The sequence below is a fragment of the Miniopterus schreibersii genome (assembly GCF_964146895.1).
Source record: "Miniopterus schreibersii genome assembly, chromosome: 10".
NCBI classification, from domain to species: Eukaryota; Metazoa; Chordata; class Mammalia; order Chiroptera; family Miniopteridae; genus Miniopterus; species Miniopterus schreibersii.
In genome coordinates, this window is record NC_138110.1 from 19,950,298 (window position 1) to 19,965,981 (window position 15,684).

Consider the following 15,684-nt stretch of genomic DNA (forward strand, 5'->3'; position numbering starts at 1 on the left):
CTTGGTTTTGCAGGTCAGGAAACAGGCACGGAAAATGAGAGGCCTGACCTGAGCTCTGAGTGACTGACACTTGCTGAATCGCCAGTGGTCTCTTGGCCTCCAGATGTCCTCATTTCTTACTGTCCGTGTCAGCTGGAACAATGAGGCCCATGGATCAAATTAAAACCATGGCAGCAACAGAGCACAACTTTTATAAACCAGCATCTCTCTTTCTTCTCCCTCTCCCTCTCCCTCTCCCTCTCCCTCTCCCTCTCCCTCTCCCTCTCCCTCTCCCTCTCCCTCTCCCTCTCCCTCTCCCTCTCCCTCTCCCTCTCCCTCTCCCTCTCCCTCTCCCTCTCCCTCTCCCTCTCTCCTAAACCCAGTTGGTTCCTGCTCATTTAATTTCCTCCTTGATTCTAATGGAAGTTTGGCTCCAGGTGCTGGGTCTGCAAGTCAGGGTCTTGGAGGTGCAGTGGATGTTTCTGGCCTAATTGCGCAGGGAACAGCAGAGGCCAGCCTGCTGGAGAACGCGTGGGAGATGGTGTGCGCAGACTTCTCCTGCAGGGGCCCAATGCCAAGGGCATGAAAGGGTCACTCCCCATCTCTCTCATGCCCTCTGGTTTTCCAGCTTGGTGGGAGTGTTCTGCATGTGTCCAGATAAATGTCTGTTCTTGGCCTCCAGAAGAGCAAGTTGTGGGCAAGAGGAGCTGGCAGGGTGCGAGCTGTTAGAGACACTCACTAGAACAAATAGCTCATGAAGGTAAATATACAAAAACCAAAGTGAGTAACATTCTAATCCATATGAAAACAAGCCCCCGGGTAGCTTGTGCCAGATGAGGTAAGTGGAAAAACATGATGTCATGGTTCAGGCAGGAGCCTCTCTCCCTCCCCCTTCCTCGCAGCATCCCCATCTCTTCTCTCTGTCACCCAATTCTTGCCTCTCTCTCCCTACTCCTTTAATCTCAGAGCAAGCTTCCCTCCTTGCTCTCTCTACCCATCACTTGGGGACATCTTACATCCTTCCCTTTCTGACAAGACCCATGCAGGGTATCTCCTGTTCTTTAACATAAGCTCATTAACAGTGAGGTGCCAACAACTGATAAGGCATGAAATCTGTTGGTTTGCAAGTGCTCTATGTTGACCTTTTGACATGTGAAAAGCATCTCAACACCCCCTCCCAGAAGAGGAAGGGGTCTCTAATAGGGGAACTTCCTCCCCCACCCTGTGGGGTGCTTTTTCTGTTTGGACCTACTTTGGAGTCCTTGAAGTCATATCATAGACCTTTGAGGCTGGCAGATTCAGAATTCAGCTGAGTAGAAGCCCTGGGGAGGTGGGAAAGGAAGGGACAAGGTTAACTGGGTCCAGAGCCAGTCTGGCTGGTGCTGTGGGCCTGTGGGACACTCACTGATCCCTTCCAGCCTGGAGCAGGTGGTCAGCAGACACAGGACAGGCCGCTCCTCCTGCCGGTCCCTTTGTTTCCACACAGTGGCGTCAGATCTCATTACCCTCTCCTCCAGGCCTCTGCAGCTGCTGCTGGCTGCTCGCTCCCCAACTCTTCCCCCTTCCCTGTCTGCTGCCTCCGTTTCTCCCCCTCCCCACACCCCCAATACTCAATGCTCCTGGCACTTCCTGGTAATTTCATCACCAGGCATTTGATCCAATTTTGGGTCCACAGCTTCCTGGGAATGGCAGATGGACCGTATGAGTCCCCAAGTGAAAGTTGGCTTGGGACTTCGCCTGAGTCAGACGGGAGATGCTAGAAGCAATAGAAGCGCCCATAAATTCCGACCCCGCTTCCTGGCTGTGAGGTCAGTCTTGGTCATGTTGCCTCCCCAGCTCTAAGCACCACTGTCGTGTTAACCGTGATCCTGCCGGGGGCGCTTGTAGCCGTGGGGACTTGCCCAAAGGAATGCGCTTGTGGGAGCCAGAGCCATCCATCCAGGTGTGTGTTCACCTTAACTCCTTTTAAAGTAATCCTTCAGACTATAGTACATGTGTGCAGGACTTCTTAATATGTGACACTTCCAGAGCAATCATCTCACAGGATCATCTCAACTGTGTGATGTCAACAGGGCAGGGGCCACACTCCCCATGATGCAGGTGGCAGAGCTAGAACTGCTGCCTCCTGGCCGGAGGTCTCACCATCCCCACCCCCAGCCTCCAGGCTGGTTAGGGACAGAACAGCAGCTGAGGCAGGGGCTTGTAGTTCTTTTGGCAGTGGTCATTGTTTCTTCCACTTTCCCCCTCTTCCTCCCACACCCAGCAGAAGGGGACTGGGGGCAGGGGACAGGTTACAGGCAGGTCAAGGATGCCCTGGGCAGGTGAGTGCACAGTGGGGACAAGGTGCCCCTGGTAGAAATCTGGAGAGACCACTCTGTGGGGCTGCTTCATCCTGGGGTTGTGTGCTGAAAACTTTCCTCTCTCATTTGCAAAGGAGATCAGAACCTGCCATGGTAAAATACTCCACTTCGGCACAAAGATTATTTTGAGCTGAAGGCAACTGAGAATCAAATGATGTAAAAGAAATCTTCTTGGGGTTTTTCTTATCTGACTAAAAGCAGCAAATTCTGGGAAATGAGGCTGCCATAAATTCCTTCTTCAGGGAAGATTTACCCCAGGAGGAGAATGGGAATAAAACCTACCCCAATTCCCTTCTGCAGGCCCTGGAGATGGAAAGCTCACTCTTACTTGTATAGACAAACATTATCACAAACTTTATTTCTTTTTTCTTTTTAAAATATTTTTAATGATTTCAGAGAGGAAGGAAGAGAGAGAGAGAGAAAGAAACATCAATGAGAGTCATCGATCGGCTGCCTCCTGCATGCCCCCCTGCTGGGGATGGAGCCCGAAACGCGGGCATGTGCCCTGACCGGGAATCGAACCTCGATCTCCTGGATCCTAGGTCGATGCTCAACTGCTAAACTACGACGCTGGGCACAAACTTTATTTCTTGATTGTTCTACAAACCCATTTATCTTTCTTAAAGCTCATAAAAGCCTTTTATTTCCCCTCCCTTTCCCCTACTAAGTTAGGAACATTATCTTCTAACTTCAACTATTTAACAAGACAGTGACTTCTTTGGTTGGCTTCCATGTGTATACAAATAAACATTTTCTCCCATTAATCTGTCATTTGTCAGTTTGATTCACAGGCCCCAGGTACAGAACCTAAGAGCGGACAGGAAAAGTTTTCTCTCTCCAACAGTTGCCTGTCATTATGTGGAGAGTGACAGCCAGCAGCCTGGACTCTGGTATCAGCTGTTATATTTTTGGTCTATAGTGGGAGTCCTTTTCCAGACCCCACATTCCTGTAGAGACACCAGCCCCCCCTCACATTTTCTGGACTACTGCAGATGATTTCAATTTAGAAGAGCTTAATTTTCCTCTGCCCATTCTCTCAGCTCCCAAAGTGAATGTATTTGCCTTTCCTCTTCGGTGGTTTATAGAGGTGTATTTATATATAGTAGAAAAATCTTTTTGCTTTATAATCTTCTCACACACCAATCCATACTCACAATCATTATTTTCCCCAGCATCCCTGAACTGGAAGTACAACTATTAAAATCGAGGCCTTGCCCTGTCCAGCATTGCTCAGTGGTCAGAGAGTTGGGCTGTGCACCGCAGGGTGTCAGGTTCAAGTCCCTTCAAGGGCACGTACCTGGGTTGCTGGTCCCATTCCCGCCCCAGGGCAGGGTGAGTGTGGGAGGCAACCAGTCAGTGTGTCTCTTTCACATCGATGTTTCCCTCTCTTTCTCTCTCTTCCCCTCCCACCTCCTTTCCACTCTCTCTAAAAATCAATAGAAAAAATATCCTCACTCCTCAGGTGAGGATTAAAAAAAAAAGCGAGGCCTCTGACAAGTGTAAGTTTGTCACCAAATCCCACTCGTTGTTTTTAACCCACCACTTGTTTAGCTCTCATTAAACCTCTGTAGCACTGAGAGTCATGTGAACAGACAAATAAAAGGAAGCATCACACATAGCGGAGTGGGTAGTGGCCTTGGAGAGGGTGACATGCTGGGGCAGAGGGCAATCTCTGGCTTCCAAATCTTTCCTTTATCACCATCATTCTTGTCTTTGGTTCAAGAAAGATCATTTACAGTGCAAATCAGGGGCCTGGGAAGTGGAATTGTGTTGTGAGATTACTCCAGGACTAGTTGTGTAATAAATTCTCTCAGATGGAAATCCCTTCGGGGTGCCTGTATTCTGATCTCACCACGCGCACACATCCCTGTGGTATGTGTTCTTTATCTTGTTGGTGTCCTTTATCTTGTAAGTCAGCAGTGGCAGCACTGGCATTCTTGGGCACGTCGGCCGCACCTGGGCGCCAGCCATGATTGGCAGGTGAGTCCAGTTTGACCAAAAGTAGGACTCAGTCAGCACTTCTGAGCTTGATTTTCATCTGTCAGCCCAGCCCACCCAGGAGTCGTCCCCCTAGAAGAGTCAATTCCTGAGATTTCAGACCAAGAATATTGATGGCCGATCTGTCATCCCTGCTGGTTTGTGTAAATGTCTCCCTGAGGCTGGGCTGAAGCAGGTAAGAGAATAGGTGATGGAAAGAGGTGGAGGTAATTGATTTTGGCCAGTGGCCCCACAGAGGGTGTGAAAAGGGAACGAAAACAAAAACCAGCACAAAGCAACTGGGAGGTGCTACCGATGAGAGTGCTCCATGCCCAGAGCAGTTCCCAGCAGAGAAGTCCTGCCTCCTCTTTCCATCTTTCTAAAGCTAAGCCGCATGGGAGAGGCTGGAGCTGGCAGGAAAACAGCTGGGGGGCTGTAGGAAAATCACTCTCGCAGCCAGGCCCGTGTTCATAAAACTTTAATAGTGGCTTCACAGAGCCTAATCCTATGACCCTAGCAGGTGTCCCCCCTCCCTCTTATAAGTCAATAGACTTTCTTTCCAGAAGAGAGGAACCATGGAGTGACCTGTTTGTCACTTGCACAGCAGAGACTGGCTAGAGCCTGAGAGAGGGAGGCAGGTCTTAACCTTCTCAGAGGCTGGTGGGAAGGGCCCTGCTAGTAGCCCTTGCTTCAGGGGACTGAGCCCTCCCCAGTCTCTCCCCCTCCCTCCAAGGGAAAGGGGTCTTGAAGCAGTAGGAAGAAGCAGGAAAAGGTACAATGGCTGTACTTATAGGATTTATGATTGACTGTTGAAGCTACAGGAAGGGGCTTAAAGCAGGGCTTCACCATAACTTCCCTGAAGCTTCTGCTGCCCTGGCACTTGGACATTAGGTCCCTTTGGTCTTAACGGTAAACATGGCCTTTCAGAGTCTGAGCAGAAGAGGTAGGATGTGGTAGGTGTCACAGGAGAAGAAACTGGCTAAGGTTGGAAGTCCTACACTATTGGGCTAGAGAAGAGACAAAGAAATGTCATTTCTGTTGTTCTTCCTACCACAAGGCTAGCTTAGCTCTCAGGCTACCGGGCCTGGGAAATGTGGTAATACAGTTTTTAGAAGGAGAAACGTTCAAGTTGGGCTTCACTATCAATGAAGGATCCACAACAGGGCTTCAGATTAGTAACCAGGACAATCTGAGGAGGTAACATCTGCAATACTAAATGCTCCCACTGTGGAGAAGTGAAGGTCAAGCTCTGGGCTCCATGGGTCTTGGGGTTTCTGACCTGAATGACCCTCCTCTCTCAACCCTACCTATTCATATTCTCTGCCTCCAGTGAGGTTCTGCCTCAGGAGAGAGCCTGCTCCTGGCCTGACCCAGAGGAGGGATTTCAGATTCTCTGTCCAGAAAAAAAACTTTTCCCGGAGAGTATTTCTCTGCCTTTCCCTATGGAATCTCACCCTTTTTTTCTCAGTCTAGTTCAACCTCTAGCTCCTTCACCAAGTTGTTAATGATTTTTCTACCTGGTTTTCATCTGTCTTCCTTTGAAGTTTCTCATAGGAAAGGCAAAAATTTACCTCTAAGCCATCTCAGGTTTTCAGTTGGGATTCTAAGAAAAAGACAGGTTAACAAGAGAAAAACAAACAGTTTATTAACATGCACAGCACACCATACAGGAGAAACCTAATACAAAGAGTAACTCAAAGTGGTGTCTTAGAACTCTGGCTTAATTTCTACAAAGGAAAGTACATCTTCAGAGAAATGACAGGACAGAGGAAAGCAGGTTCAGGCAAACTGTGGGAAGGTAAATGTATGGGAGGGAACTAAGGAGTATGGTTTGTTCTCAGATTCTCTGGTGTTCTGTCTGGACTGATAAGAGTCTGTCTCCAGTAAGAGGAAAATTTATATCCTGTCTTTAAAAAGAAAAGAGGAGCCCTAGCCGGTTTGGCTCAGTGATTAGAATGTTGGCCCGCAGACTGAAGAGTCTCGGGTTCAATTCCGGTCAAGGGCACATGCCTTGGTGGCAGGCTTGATCCTGGGCCCTGGTCAGGGCACGTGTAGGAGAAGACAGCCAATCGATGTGTTTCTCTCACTTCAGTCTCTCTCTCTCTCTCTCTCTCTCTCTCTCTCTCTCTCCCTTCCACTCTCTCTGTAAAGCAATGGAAAAATATCCTCAGGTGAAGATTAAAAAAAAAAAAAAAAGGAAGGCTAGAGAGAGCAATTCCTGCATTTGTTGCTTCTTAATTGTCTGCAGCTCAAAATAATTTTTATGCCAAAGTGGTTACTTTGGGGTGGCATATCCTGCTACCCGTCATTCTGTTTCAGGCTCACACCTTTCCTGCCCATCTCATTTAAACTGCTATGACTTCTGTTCCTTTCTCTTGGGCCTTGCTCTCAATCTAGCTGAGCTGGTGAGGGATCTCATGCTAGTGCAAGATGTTGTTCCTTCCATGTCATATGCAATAATGGAATGACCATAATGCGAGAGATGTTGCATCCTAGGATAGACTGGAGTAGGAGAGTGGTGAGGGGGTCTTCTTTGTGGAGCTTTGTTCACTCCATTTGGGGACATCTGTCACTGTCATGAGAGGTCTAGCTAGCCCTGGCTGCATTTTTACCTGACCAAGTTCTGTTAGGTTTTTTAAGGGGTGAAATTTTATTTCCACAATCCTCCATATGTGCAGATCTTTGTAATTATGAATTATCATAAGATTGTTCCATCCTTTTTGACCTAATTTTGCAAGCAGAAAGCTGAGCTCCCTGAGAGTGAGGAGGCTCGACTCCCTTTAAACCAGTGGCCATCCTTTGAAGCAGCTCCTTCCCCCTTCAGATTCAGACAGAAATTTCCTCTGCAGGCACAAGGCAGACTCATCTCATTGTCAAGTCTAATAAATAAATCACAGCTCAGAGCCATGGGACCCAAATGAAAATGCAACGTCTGGCACCAGTGGAGATAAAATAAATTACCTGTAATCTGGTAAGCAGGTCATCTTGATCCTCTACTCTGTTCTGGTGACTTCAGTGATTGATTTTGCTAAACTCAGATGAAGCAGAAGGATGTTCAGGTTCAGGGCTTCAAGTGATATGAAAGTGGTTGGGCCAACGCAAGATAATAAAACCCTTTGCAAAGGGAGATGAAGGGAAGAACCTTGATTCCTGGCTTCTCAAGGGCTTATGTTTAGTCCCTCATGAGGTTCGATTGTGCTTCTTGCCTTCAGATCGAGAGACACTATTGTACCAGTTTAATAAACACTTCTTTTGTTTAGGGTAGTTTAAGTGGGTTTGCAAACAATCTTTCAGGTGAGAGGCCAATGCCTTTATGATTCAATTTGATTTGAAGGAGACCCGCCCCACAAAGACTGCGTGCAGCTTGGAGTTCTCCTGTGAGGGTCACTCCTTTAGTTTGAGAACACGAAAACCTCACTGAAATGAAATATTATTGTAAAAGGATTAAGGCCTTAATCAGCTCATAGCATTCTAGAACTATGCTGTCAAATAGAAGTACACGCAAGTCACCTATGTAATTTAAAACTTTTATATTAGCCAACCACACTAAAGAAAGTAAAAGGAGACAGGTGAAGTTAGTTTTAATTTATTTTATTTAATACAAGATATAAAAATGTTATAATTTTAATATGTAATCTATATTAATATTTATGAATAAGATATTTTACATTCTTTTGGGGGAGGTACTAAATCTTTGCAATCTGGTATGTATTTGACACCTCCAGGGCATCTCAATTCTGACCAGTCATATTTCAAGTTCTCAGTTTTCAGCCTCTATGGAGGGAGAGAGACAAGGGAAAAGGTGTTGGAAATCGCTTTTGAATAGCCAACCACAGTGAATGTCTCTGGGCTCAAGATAAGGCATCCTGCTGTAGAACAAAGAGCAGTAGATTATGAGCCAGGAGCCACCAGCTTGGTATGTGACCTTGACCTTGTCCCTGTCACCTGGCCTCTCTGAACTTACAACCTTATTTCTAGGGTGAGGGGTTGGATGCATTAGAATGTCTAACACCTCTGATTTTATTTAAACTCCTTGAGGGCATTGAATGAGCTGTCCAGTGGTAATGTAATTAATTTAATGTGATTTATTTGGTAAAAACAGCTGTGGTTCTTCTCCTTCCTATGTCAGGGGACATTTGTGAGCCAGATAAACTCTCATGCTCACAGATTTTGATGGAAGTTTAATTACACCAAAAACCTGATGTCCTTGGTCTCTGGATGTCTTTTCCCAATGAGAATGTCAGACCCTGTGTCTATGCTAAGCTAAAGGGACTTCTCTTGGCATTGACTGACCTCTGTTCCGCCCAGGTTGGGTGAACCTCAGGCAGAACTGTGGAGGAGATGAGATTGGTCCTCTGAGGTCCCTCACATCTTCCCCTCCCACCTGGCATTCATTGCTCTCCCATGGTTGGGTCCAACCAACTCTAGCCCAGATGTGGCCTTTGTCTAAATCCTTCCGAGAGCCCTTCACTTCATGGAACTACTCAGCGTCCTCCCTTTTCTCAAAGCGCTGCTCAGGGGGCCGCTGTGAGGAGCTCCCTGTGCCAGTGTCAGTGATGCTGGGGGGAAAGCTGCCCTTCACATCCAGGTCAGGCGTGGGTGCTCAGCACAGGGCTCCTGCTGCAAGGCCAGGCCAAAGCAAGGCGGCTGAGCCGAGGCTCTTCTCAGGTGCAAGTAACAGAGTCCACTCAAGGGAGATGCACACCAATGGGAGTTATACCAAGGCCATCGGGTGTCTGATGAGAAATAGGGGGGAGGTGCAGTCCAGTCCCTACAACAGATTAAAACAGAAAGAAACCCGACCAGCAGTACTAGGGAAGTTTCCCTCCCTCTCTCTCTCTGTCTCTCTCTCTGTCTCTGTCTCTCTCTCTCTCTCCTTTATTCTTCTCCCTCTGTGATTAAGAACACATAATAAACTTGGTCACTCCGCAGTTTCGAAGTTGACTTCAAGCAATAGCAAAGGCTGACAAGCATCTCTGCATCATAAATCTAAGTTCCCAGGAGGGAGACTATGACCAGCTTACCCTGGGTTAGGTGTCTGCCCTGGTCCAGCCACTATGGTGGGGGTGAGAGGTGTGAGGGACGAAGGTCACCCTGGTACAAACCTAGATGCAGGGGCCTTTCCTGTTGGTGAGAACATACTTCTTAGAGAAGGGAGGGTGTGGGCTGGGCAAGTACTCCAAAGACTGGTGTTTTTGTTGTTGATTTGGGAAGGGGATTTTCCACGTTTTTATTGTAGAGTAATATAAAACCCCAGAGAACACATAAGATTGAAAGTGTTAATAGGTCTGAATTCTGGATCCATTATTTACTGTTGGTACAATGTTGTTTATTTTCATTATTAGACCTTATTGTATAGCATTTTCTACTTGCCAAACACTGTATTGGTCAAAGTGCTTTACATATTTTAATGTATTAATCCTCATAATGATTCTATGAAATAGGTGGTTTTATTATTATTATCCCCATTTTTCAGATGGGGAAACTGAGGCATAGAAAAGTTAAGTAACTTGTACCAGATCGCACAGCTAGTAAGTGGGAGAATTGAAATATCAGCGCACATTGTTTGGGCTTATTATCTTTGCCCTGAATCCCTGTTATGCTAACCTTGCATAAGTCAGTTTTCTCATTTGGGAAATGAGTGTAATGAAACCTGCCTTTTCAGTTGTGTTAGATTAAAACAGATGGCACATGTAAAGGCCTACCCCTCTGTATTAGTCAGGGTTCTCCAGAGAGACAAACAAAATATACATATATAGGAAGAAAGAGAGATTTATTGTAAAGAATTGACTCACACAATTATGGAGGCTGGCAAACTTGAAATCTATAGAATGGGAGGGAAGAGCTGATGCTGCAGTTGAAGTCTGAAAATCGTCTGCTGGCAGAATTCCTTCTTGTTCTGTTTGGGACTTCAACTGATGGGATGAGGCCCACCCATGCTATGGAGGGCAATCTGCTTTACTCAAAGCCCACTATTTTAAATGTTAATATCATCCAAAGACACTCTCACAGAAATGTCTAGAATAATGTTTGATCAAATAGCCAGGCACCATGGCCCATTCAAGTTGGCTCATAAAATTAACTATCACACCTTCTAATCATAACTGGTTGGAACTCATAAGTGAGGAGTCTGATCTCTTCCTTCCTTCTCACCTCCAGAGGCCCTGGAGAACCATCTTCTGAGGATTGGAGCAGGGTGTGGCTCAGCCTGATGGTTGACATTCTCAGTTCTCAATCTTGCCTCTTGGTTCACATGGCCATCCCTCAGGCAGCTGCACAACCAGAGAGCTCCCTCAACTACAGAACTCTGAAGCCCTCAGCTTGGTGTTCCTGTACAGCTCTGGGGTAGCTGGAAATGATTGGTTCCTAAGGCAATCCATCATGCCTGTGCCATTAGTGCCCCTGTGGTAATAACGATGTTGACAGAATGAGCAGTGAGCTAGCTTAAAAATCTGTTGACAAGCTTGGCTTTCATGGGCAGACCATGATTCAATAAAAAATTTAAAAAAGGCATCTCAGGTGTTAGATTGCCTAACACCAGCCTCGGCATGTATGTTACTATTATTGTTATTAATTTTAACAATGCAGCACATTCTTAAAAATATGTAAGCATATTCTACCAAATAAAATAGCTGTGTTGCCTCAGCTTTGCTGTAATGTTCACATGAGACACAACTATATTCAAAGTCAGTAGAGGGTTAAATCAGCAGGCCCTAGTTTCTCAAACCTGGTACATTCTAAAGGAAGGTTGATCTTCAGAAAACTGGCCCTTCACTGGCTCCTAGGAGATCATCCCTGAGCCCTTGTAATATCCTGCCTGGTAAGTGTTTTTGCAAGCCTGAGGCCCTGGGCCATGCTATATCAGTTTGATCTCTGAGGGACTGGAGACTGAGTAACTCAGATCAGTCACAGAGTCCTACGTGGCTGATCCCCAATAAAAACTCAGGACACCAGGGCTCAGGTGAGGTTTCCTGGTTGATAATACTTAACATGTGTTGTCATATATTGCTGCTGGGGGAATTAAGTATGTACCTGTGCAACTCCTTTGGGAGAGGACACTTTTTGGTGCTATTTGCCATTGGGGCTTGTCCTCCTGCCTCAAACCCCATTTTCTACATTCTAGCAGCCCCAGGTCTCAAGGCTTCTCAAACATAAAATTTCAACCAGGACTCTGCCTTGGCTCTGGGCCACTCTCTTTATTTGCATCTGCCCAGCTGGGAGACAGTTACTCTCGGTTGACACTTTGGAGAGAATCCCAGTTGGCTTAACAGGGTGCTCCTCTTGGCTCAGATGCATTTCAACACTAGAAAGTTCCTTTAATCAAAAGATCTTTCAGGAAAGAAAATAAACAGCCAATTTTTAAAATCCTCTCTATTGTCTATATTTATATTTGTTGAATAACAAATGAACTTTGGGCTAATGCTTTGACATAAGTATTACAAAAAGACGAATTTCAGACGGGTAGAATCTCAGGCCTTTGTAAGGTGTGGCTGAGGCAGGTATCTTTGGGTGGTTGGCTCCCCCAAACCTCATGATGTTATCATGTTTTGTCACTGGAGCAAAGATGAGTCTTGGCCAGAAAGTTTGGAATCGGCTCCTAGATATGGTTTGAAATCTACAGTATAAACTCCAGACCAGACCCAGATGATCCTGGAATCACTTTTCTGACTACCAATCTGTGTAGATTCTCATCTCCCCTCCCCTCCAACTGCAATCCTTCAAAACAATGGCCTTCATGGGAGCAGGGAGAAGTCAGCCGGGCTCCAAAGAGTTATCCACCACTATAGACAACATTGGATAACATACAAATGATTGAGATAATACGCAAATGAACAAATGAATCCATGTTCCAATAAAACTTTATTTGGCCCGTCCTGATCAAGTTTAATAACGCTTAATAGATTTTTTTAAAACATGAGTAGTAATAACAATTCCTCTGTAATAACAATTATATATATGAACTTCTGGTCAAGGTCAGCAGCTTGCTCCTTTACCAAAAATGTAAAGCCACCCTCTGAGGACAAATGGCACATGAGGAGCAGTGTACATTTCCTTTTCTTTAAAATAAAATAAAATAAAATAAACCCCAAATACTTCATATTTACATATTTTCCATTTAAAAATCGGTCAGTGTGATTAATTCTGTTTTTAAATATAAGTTTCTACTATGTTGCAGGTTTCAATGTACAAATCCTAGTTAGCTGATTAGATTTAAGGTGCTGTTGAGGTGAGGGTGAACACAGCCAAAACCAAGACTGGGGAATCCTCTGCTTAGAGTGGCTAGACTTCCTGTGGGTGTCTCTGGGCAGGCTGGGGTTGGGGCTGGGGCTGGGGTGGAGCTGAACACCAGTGATGGAAATGGCACAGCATTCCAGGGGCCTTGACTATGCTTCTGCAGAGGAGCTGCCGTGCCCACACACCATCACCCAGGCTCTACGTGCGAGTGCACCTCTGGGTTTGCATGCTCCAAACTCATCCTGGCCTAAACTAGGAGGGGCATGATTGCCTCCTTTGTCATGAGGTCTCTGTGCTGCTGCTTGACCCTAGGTGCCCTCACTGTTGGGACTCCACCTTTCACACCTTCCTACTTTTCTGGATTCCATGTCCCCAGGCCACTTGCTCTCCAATGCACTTCTTTAGGGCCTGCTGTTTGCCAGGGCTAAACCAATGATGAAAATCAGGGCAGTGTTAATGAAATCTGATAGGACCCATCTGAAATTTTCTCTCCAACATATCTGCTCTACGGCGAGCACCTCATTCAGTGTGGGAGTGTGGGGTCTCTGGAGGGATCTGTGGAATTGCTATCTTTAAACTCACCCATATATGACATCCCTTGGAAACTAGGGCTGTGTCTGTGTCTGCGCATGTGTCAGGAAAGTGCAAAAGGAGTTCTGGAGGAGGTGTGTGCACAGGCCTGGGAGAATGAGTTGTTTTACCCACAGACCCAAAACTGATCTGATCTAAACCAACATTTCAGATCATGCAGGAGTGAGGCAAATACAGAGGTGTGCAAATGAGAAAACCGATGTACTTGAGGCACCAGAAAAAAATGCTTGACTAGGAAAAGAAACTGGCTCAGTTTCCAATTTCAGAATGCACAAAACATCGCTCGGAATAAAAGAACATGGAATAGGTCAGATGGTGATGAACAGGGAAGATACATCTTGGACTAACTTTTCTGACTGAAAAGCCAGTGCGACCCCAGCAGAGGAAGACATTATGAAGTGGACAGACACTGGTCTGGGGGCCTGGAGACTGGGGTTCAAGGCTTTGCCCTGACACTGGCAGACTTTGCTTCTCTGGTTCTCACTCTTTCCTCATCTGTCAGTTGAGGCTATTTGGGCCACTTGGTTTCAACACCATGCCTGCAAGATTGTTCTACCTCTACCCGCCCAGGGAGGGCCTGCCGACTGCGGTCTAAGACACGTTTCCTCCCTGCAGGCCACCACTTATAAAACGCTGGGGAAGTGATCAACCTCCAAACTAGGCTCCTGTTCAAACCCGCTCCCAGAGGTTAAAGGCTAGTTATTAAGGCAGTTTAAGAAATGAACATTCCTCTTGATCCTCGGATCCTTCCTGTGTTCTGCTAACCCCCAGGACGATGGAGTTGCCAGGGAGGCTGCCTCCTCCGGCCAGGCCCGGCTTTCCTGGGTGGCCCCCGGCGGGGAGGGGTGCTGGAGCTCCCCCTCCGCCCTCACCACCTTTCTTTGGAGAAGGCCTCGGTCTGCACGAGATCTCCAGGGTGCTCGGAGATGCAAGTGCCGTTGAGGTCGCCCAGTTTATTGTCTGGCAGGTCTTCGGGCTTGGTGCAGAGTTTCAGGGCTCGGGAGATGAACACGTCCAGGTCGAACTGGGGGCTGGCGCCGCCGTCGAGGGCGGCCGGGCGGCCGGGCGGGGAGGCGGCCGGGCGGCGCCCAGGGCCCTCGGCGGGCGGGCTGGCGCGCTCGGGGCCGCCCTGCGTGCTCTTGACCCACTGCGCGATTTCCAGGAAGAGGCTGGCGGGCTCGTCCTCGCGCGCCCCGGCGTCCGCGGCCCCGGCGGCGGTCGGGGGCGCGCCGGCCGCCTGCTTCCAGTGCGACAGGTCCAGGATGAGCTTGGGCTCGGAGTAGTGGTGCGGCTTGTTGTCCCGCCACAGCAGCTTGTCCAGGTAGGACGGCGACCCCACCTTGTAGTCGCAGGAGCGCCCGTAGTCGGCCTCGAAGGCGCGCTCCATGGACGAGTGCGACTGCTCCAGGAAGCGCTCGGAGCTGCTGCGCGAGTCCTTGCGCGGGTCCACCTGCACGTCCTCCGCCTGCGCGCCCGAGCCCGCGCGCGGGTCGCGCTGCACCTCGCTCGCCTCCTGGCACCGGTCGGGCCGCCACTCTAGGTCTGACGACAGGCTCACGGGGTACCTGCGAGGGTACAGGGGGAACGGTGATTGGATCCCCAGCCCAGGCCCTCCAGCTTCTGGCCCCACCTCGCTCCAAGCAGGGAGGGTGATGGGGCAAGGTGATGGTGAGCCTCCAGGGCTCAGGGTGAGGGACCGTTTTTACTTAACTCTTGTATTCTTTTGTATTCATTCGATTCCCTACAGATATTTCTTGAGCACCCGCTCTGTACCAGGCACCGTTCTAGGCATTATCAGACATGGCACTGAACAAAACAACAAAATCCCTGTCCTCATGGAACTTACTTTCCAGTGGATGCACCTATGCAGTGCTCCTTAAACTCTGATGTGCACACAAATCACCCTGTTCAAATGCAGATCTCTAGGCAGTAGATCTGAGCTGGGGCCTTGGGTGCTGCAGTTCTAATAGGTTCCCACCTGATTCGGCTGCTGGTCCAGGGACCACACTTTGAATAGCAGGGCCCTAATGAGTACTGCTCGGCCCTGGCTCACATTAGAATCACCTGAGGGAATTAAAAATAAAATCCTATACCTGCCCTACACCCCCAATTCCAATTCAGTAGGTCTAGGGTGGAGTCCCGCATCAGCATGGTTTTAAAACCTCCCCAGGTGATTCTAAGGTACAGCCAGGGCTGAGAACTCCTGCTCTAGTAGGTCTGGTTGGATGCCCTGCAGCACCATGCATAGATGCAGAGTAGGTGGGGCCTACAGAAAGATTATGGACACCGAAGGCAAGGCCAGAGATCCTTGGAATTCTGCCCTCTGTCAGCTGTCTGCAGCCATAGAAAGCAGAGTCAGTTAGCCAAGAGCAAAGGAAGGGCAGGTGGGCAGGAGGGCCAGCCATCAGCTCAGGCTGGGCCAGGTGCTCTAAGCAGAACCTTTGGGGGAGGGGCAGGTAAGGCAGGGAGCAGGGAGGAAGCAGCAGGCAGCAGCCAGCTGATGACAAAACGGGGGGGCCTAGTGCTCACACAGGAGAAACCA

General features: G+C 48.0%; 1 protein-coding gene across 3 annotated transcripts in view; it reads right to left on the reverse strand.

The window, feature by feature from the left end:
• Window positions 1-12,164: 12,164 nt before the first annotated feature.
• The window catches only part of MAPK4 (mitogen-activated protein kinase 4), a 127,646-nt gene continuing 124,126 nt past the window's right edge, over window positions 12,165-15,684 (reverse strand). For all 3 annotated transcript variants that reach the window (XM_081150259.1, XM_081150258.1, XM_081150260.1), the window contains exon 6: window positions 12,165-14,707. In XM_081150259.1, coding sequence (XP_081006385.1) covers window positions 14,011-14,707 — 697 coding nt within the window. In that variant the 3' untranslated portion in view covers window positions 12,165-14,010. The remainder of the gene's footprint in view (window positions 14,708-15,684) is intronic.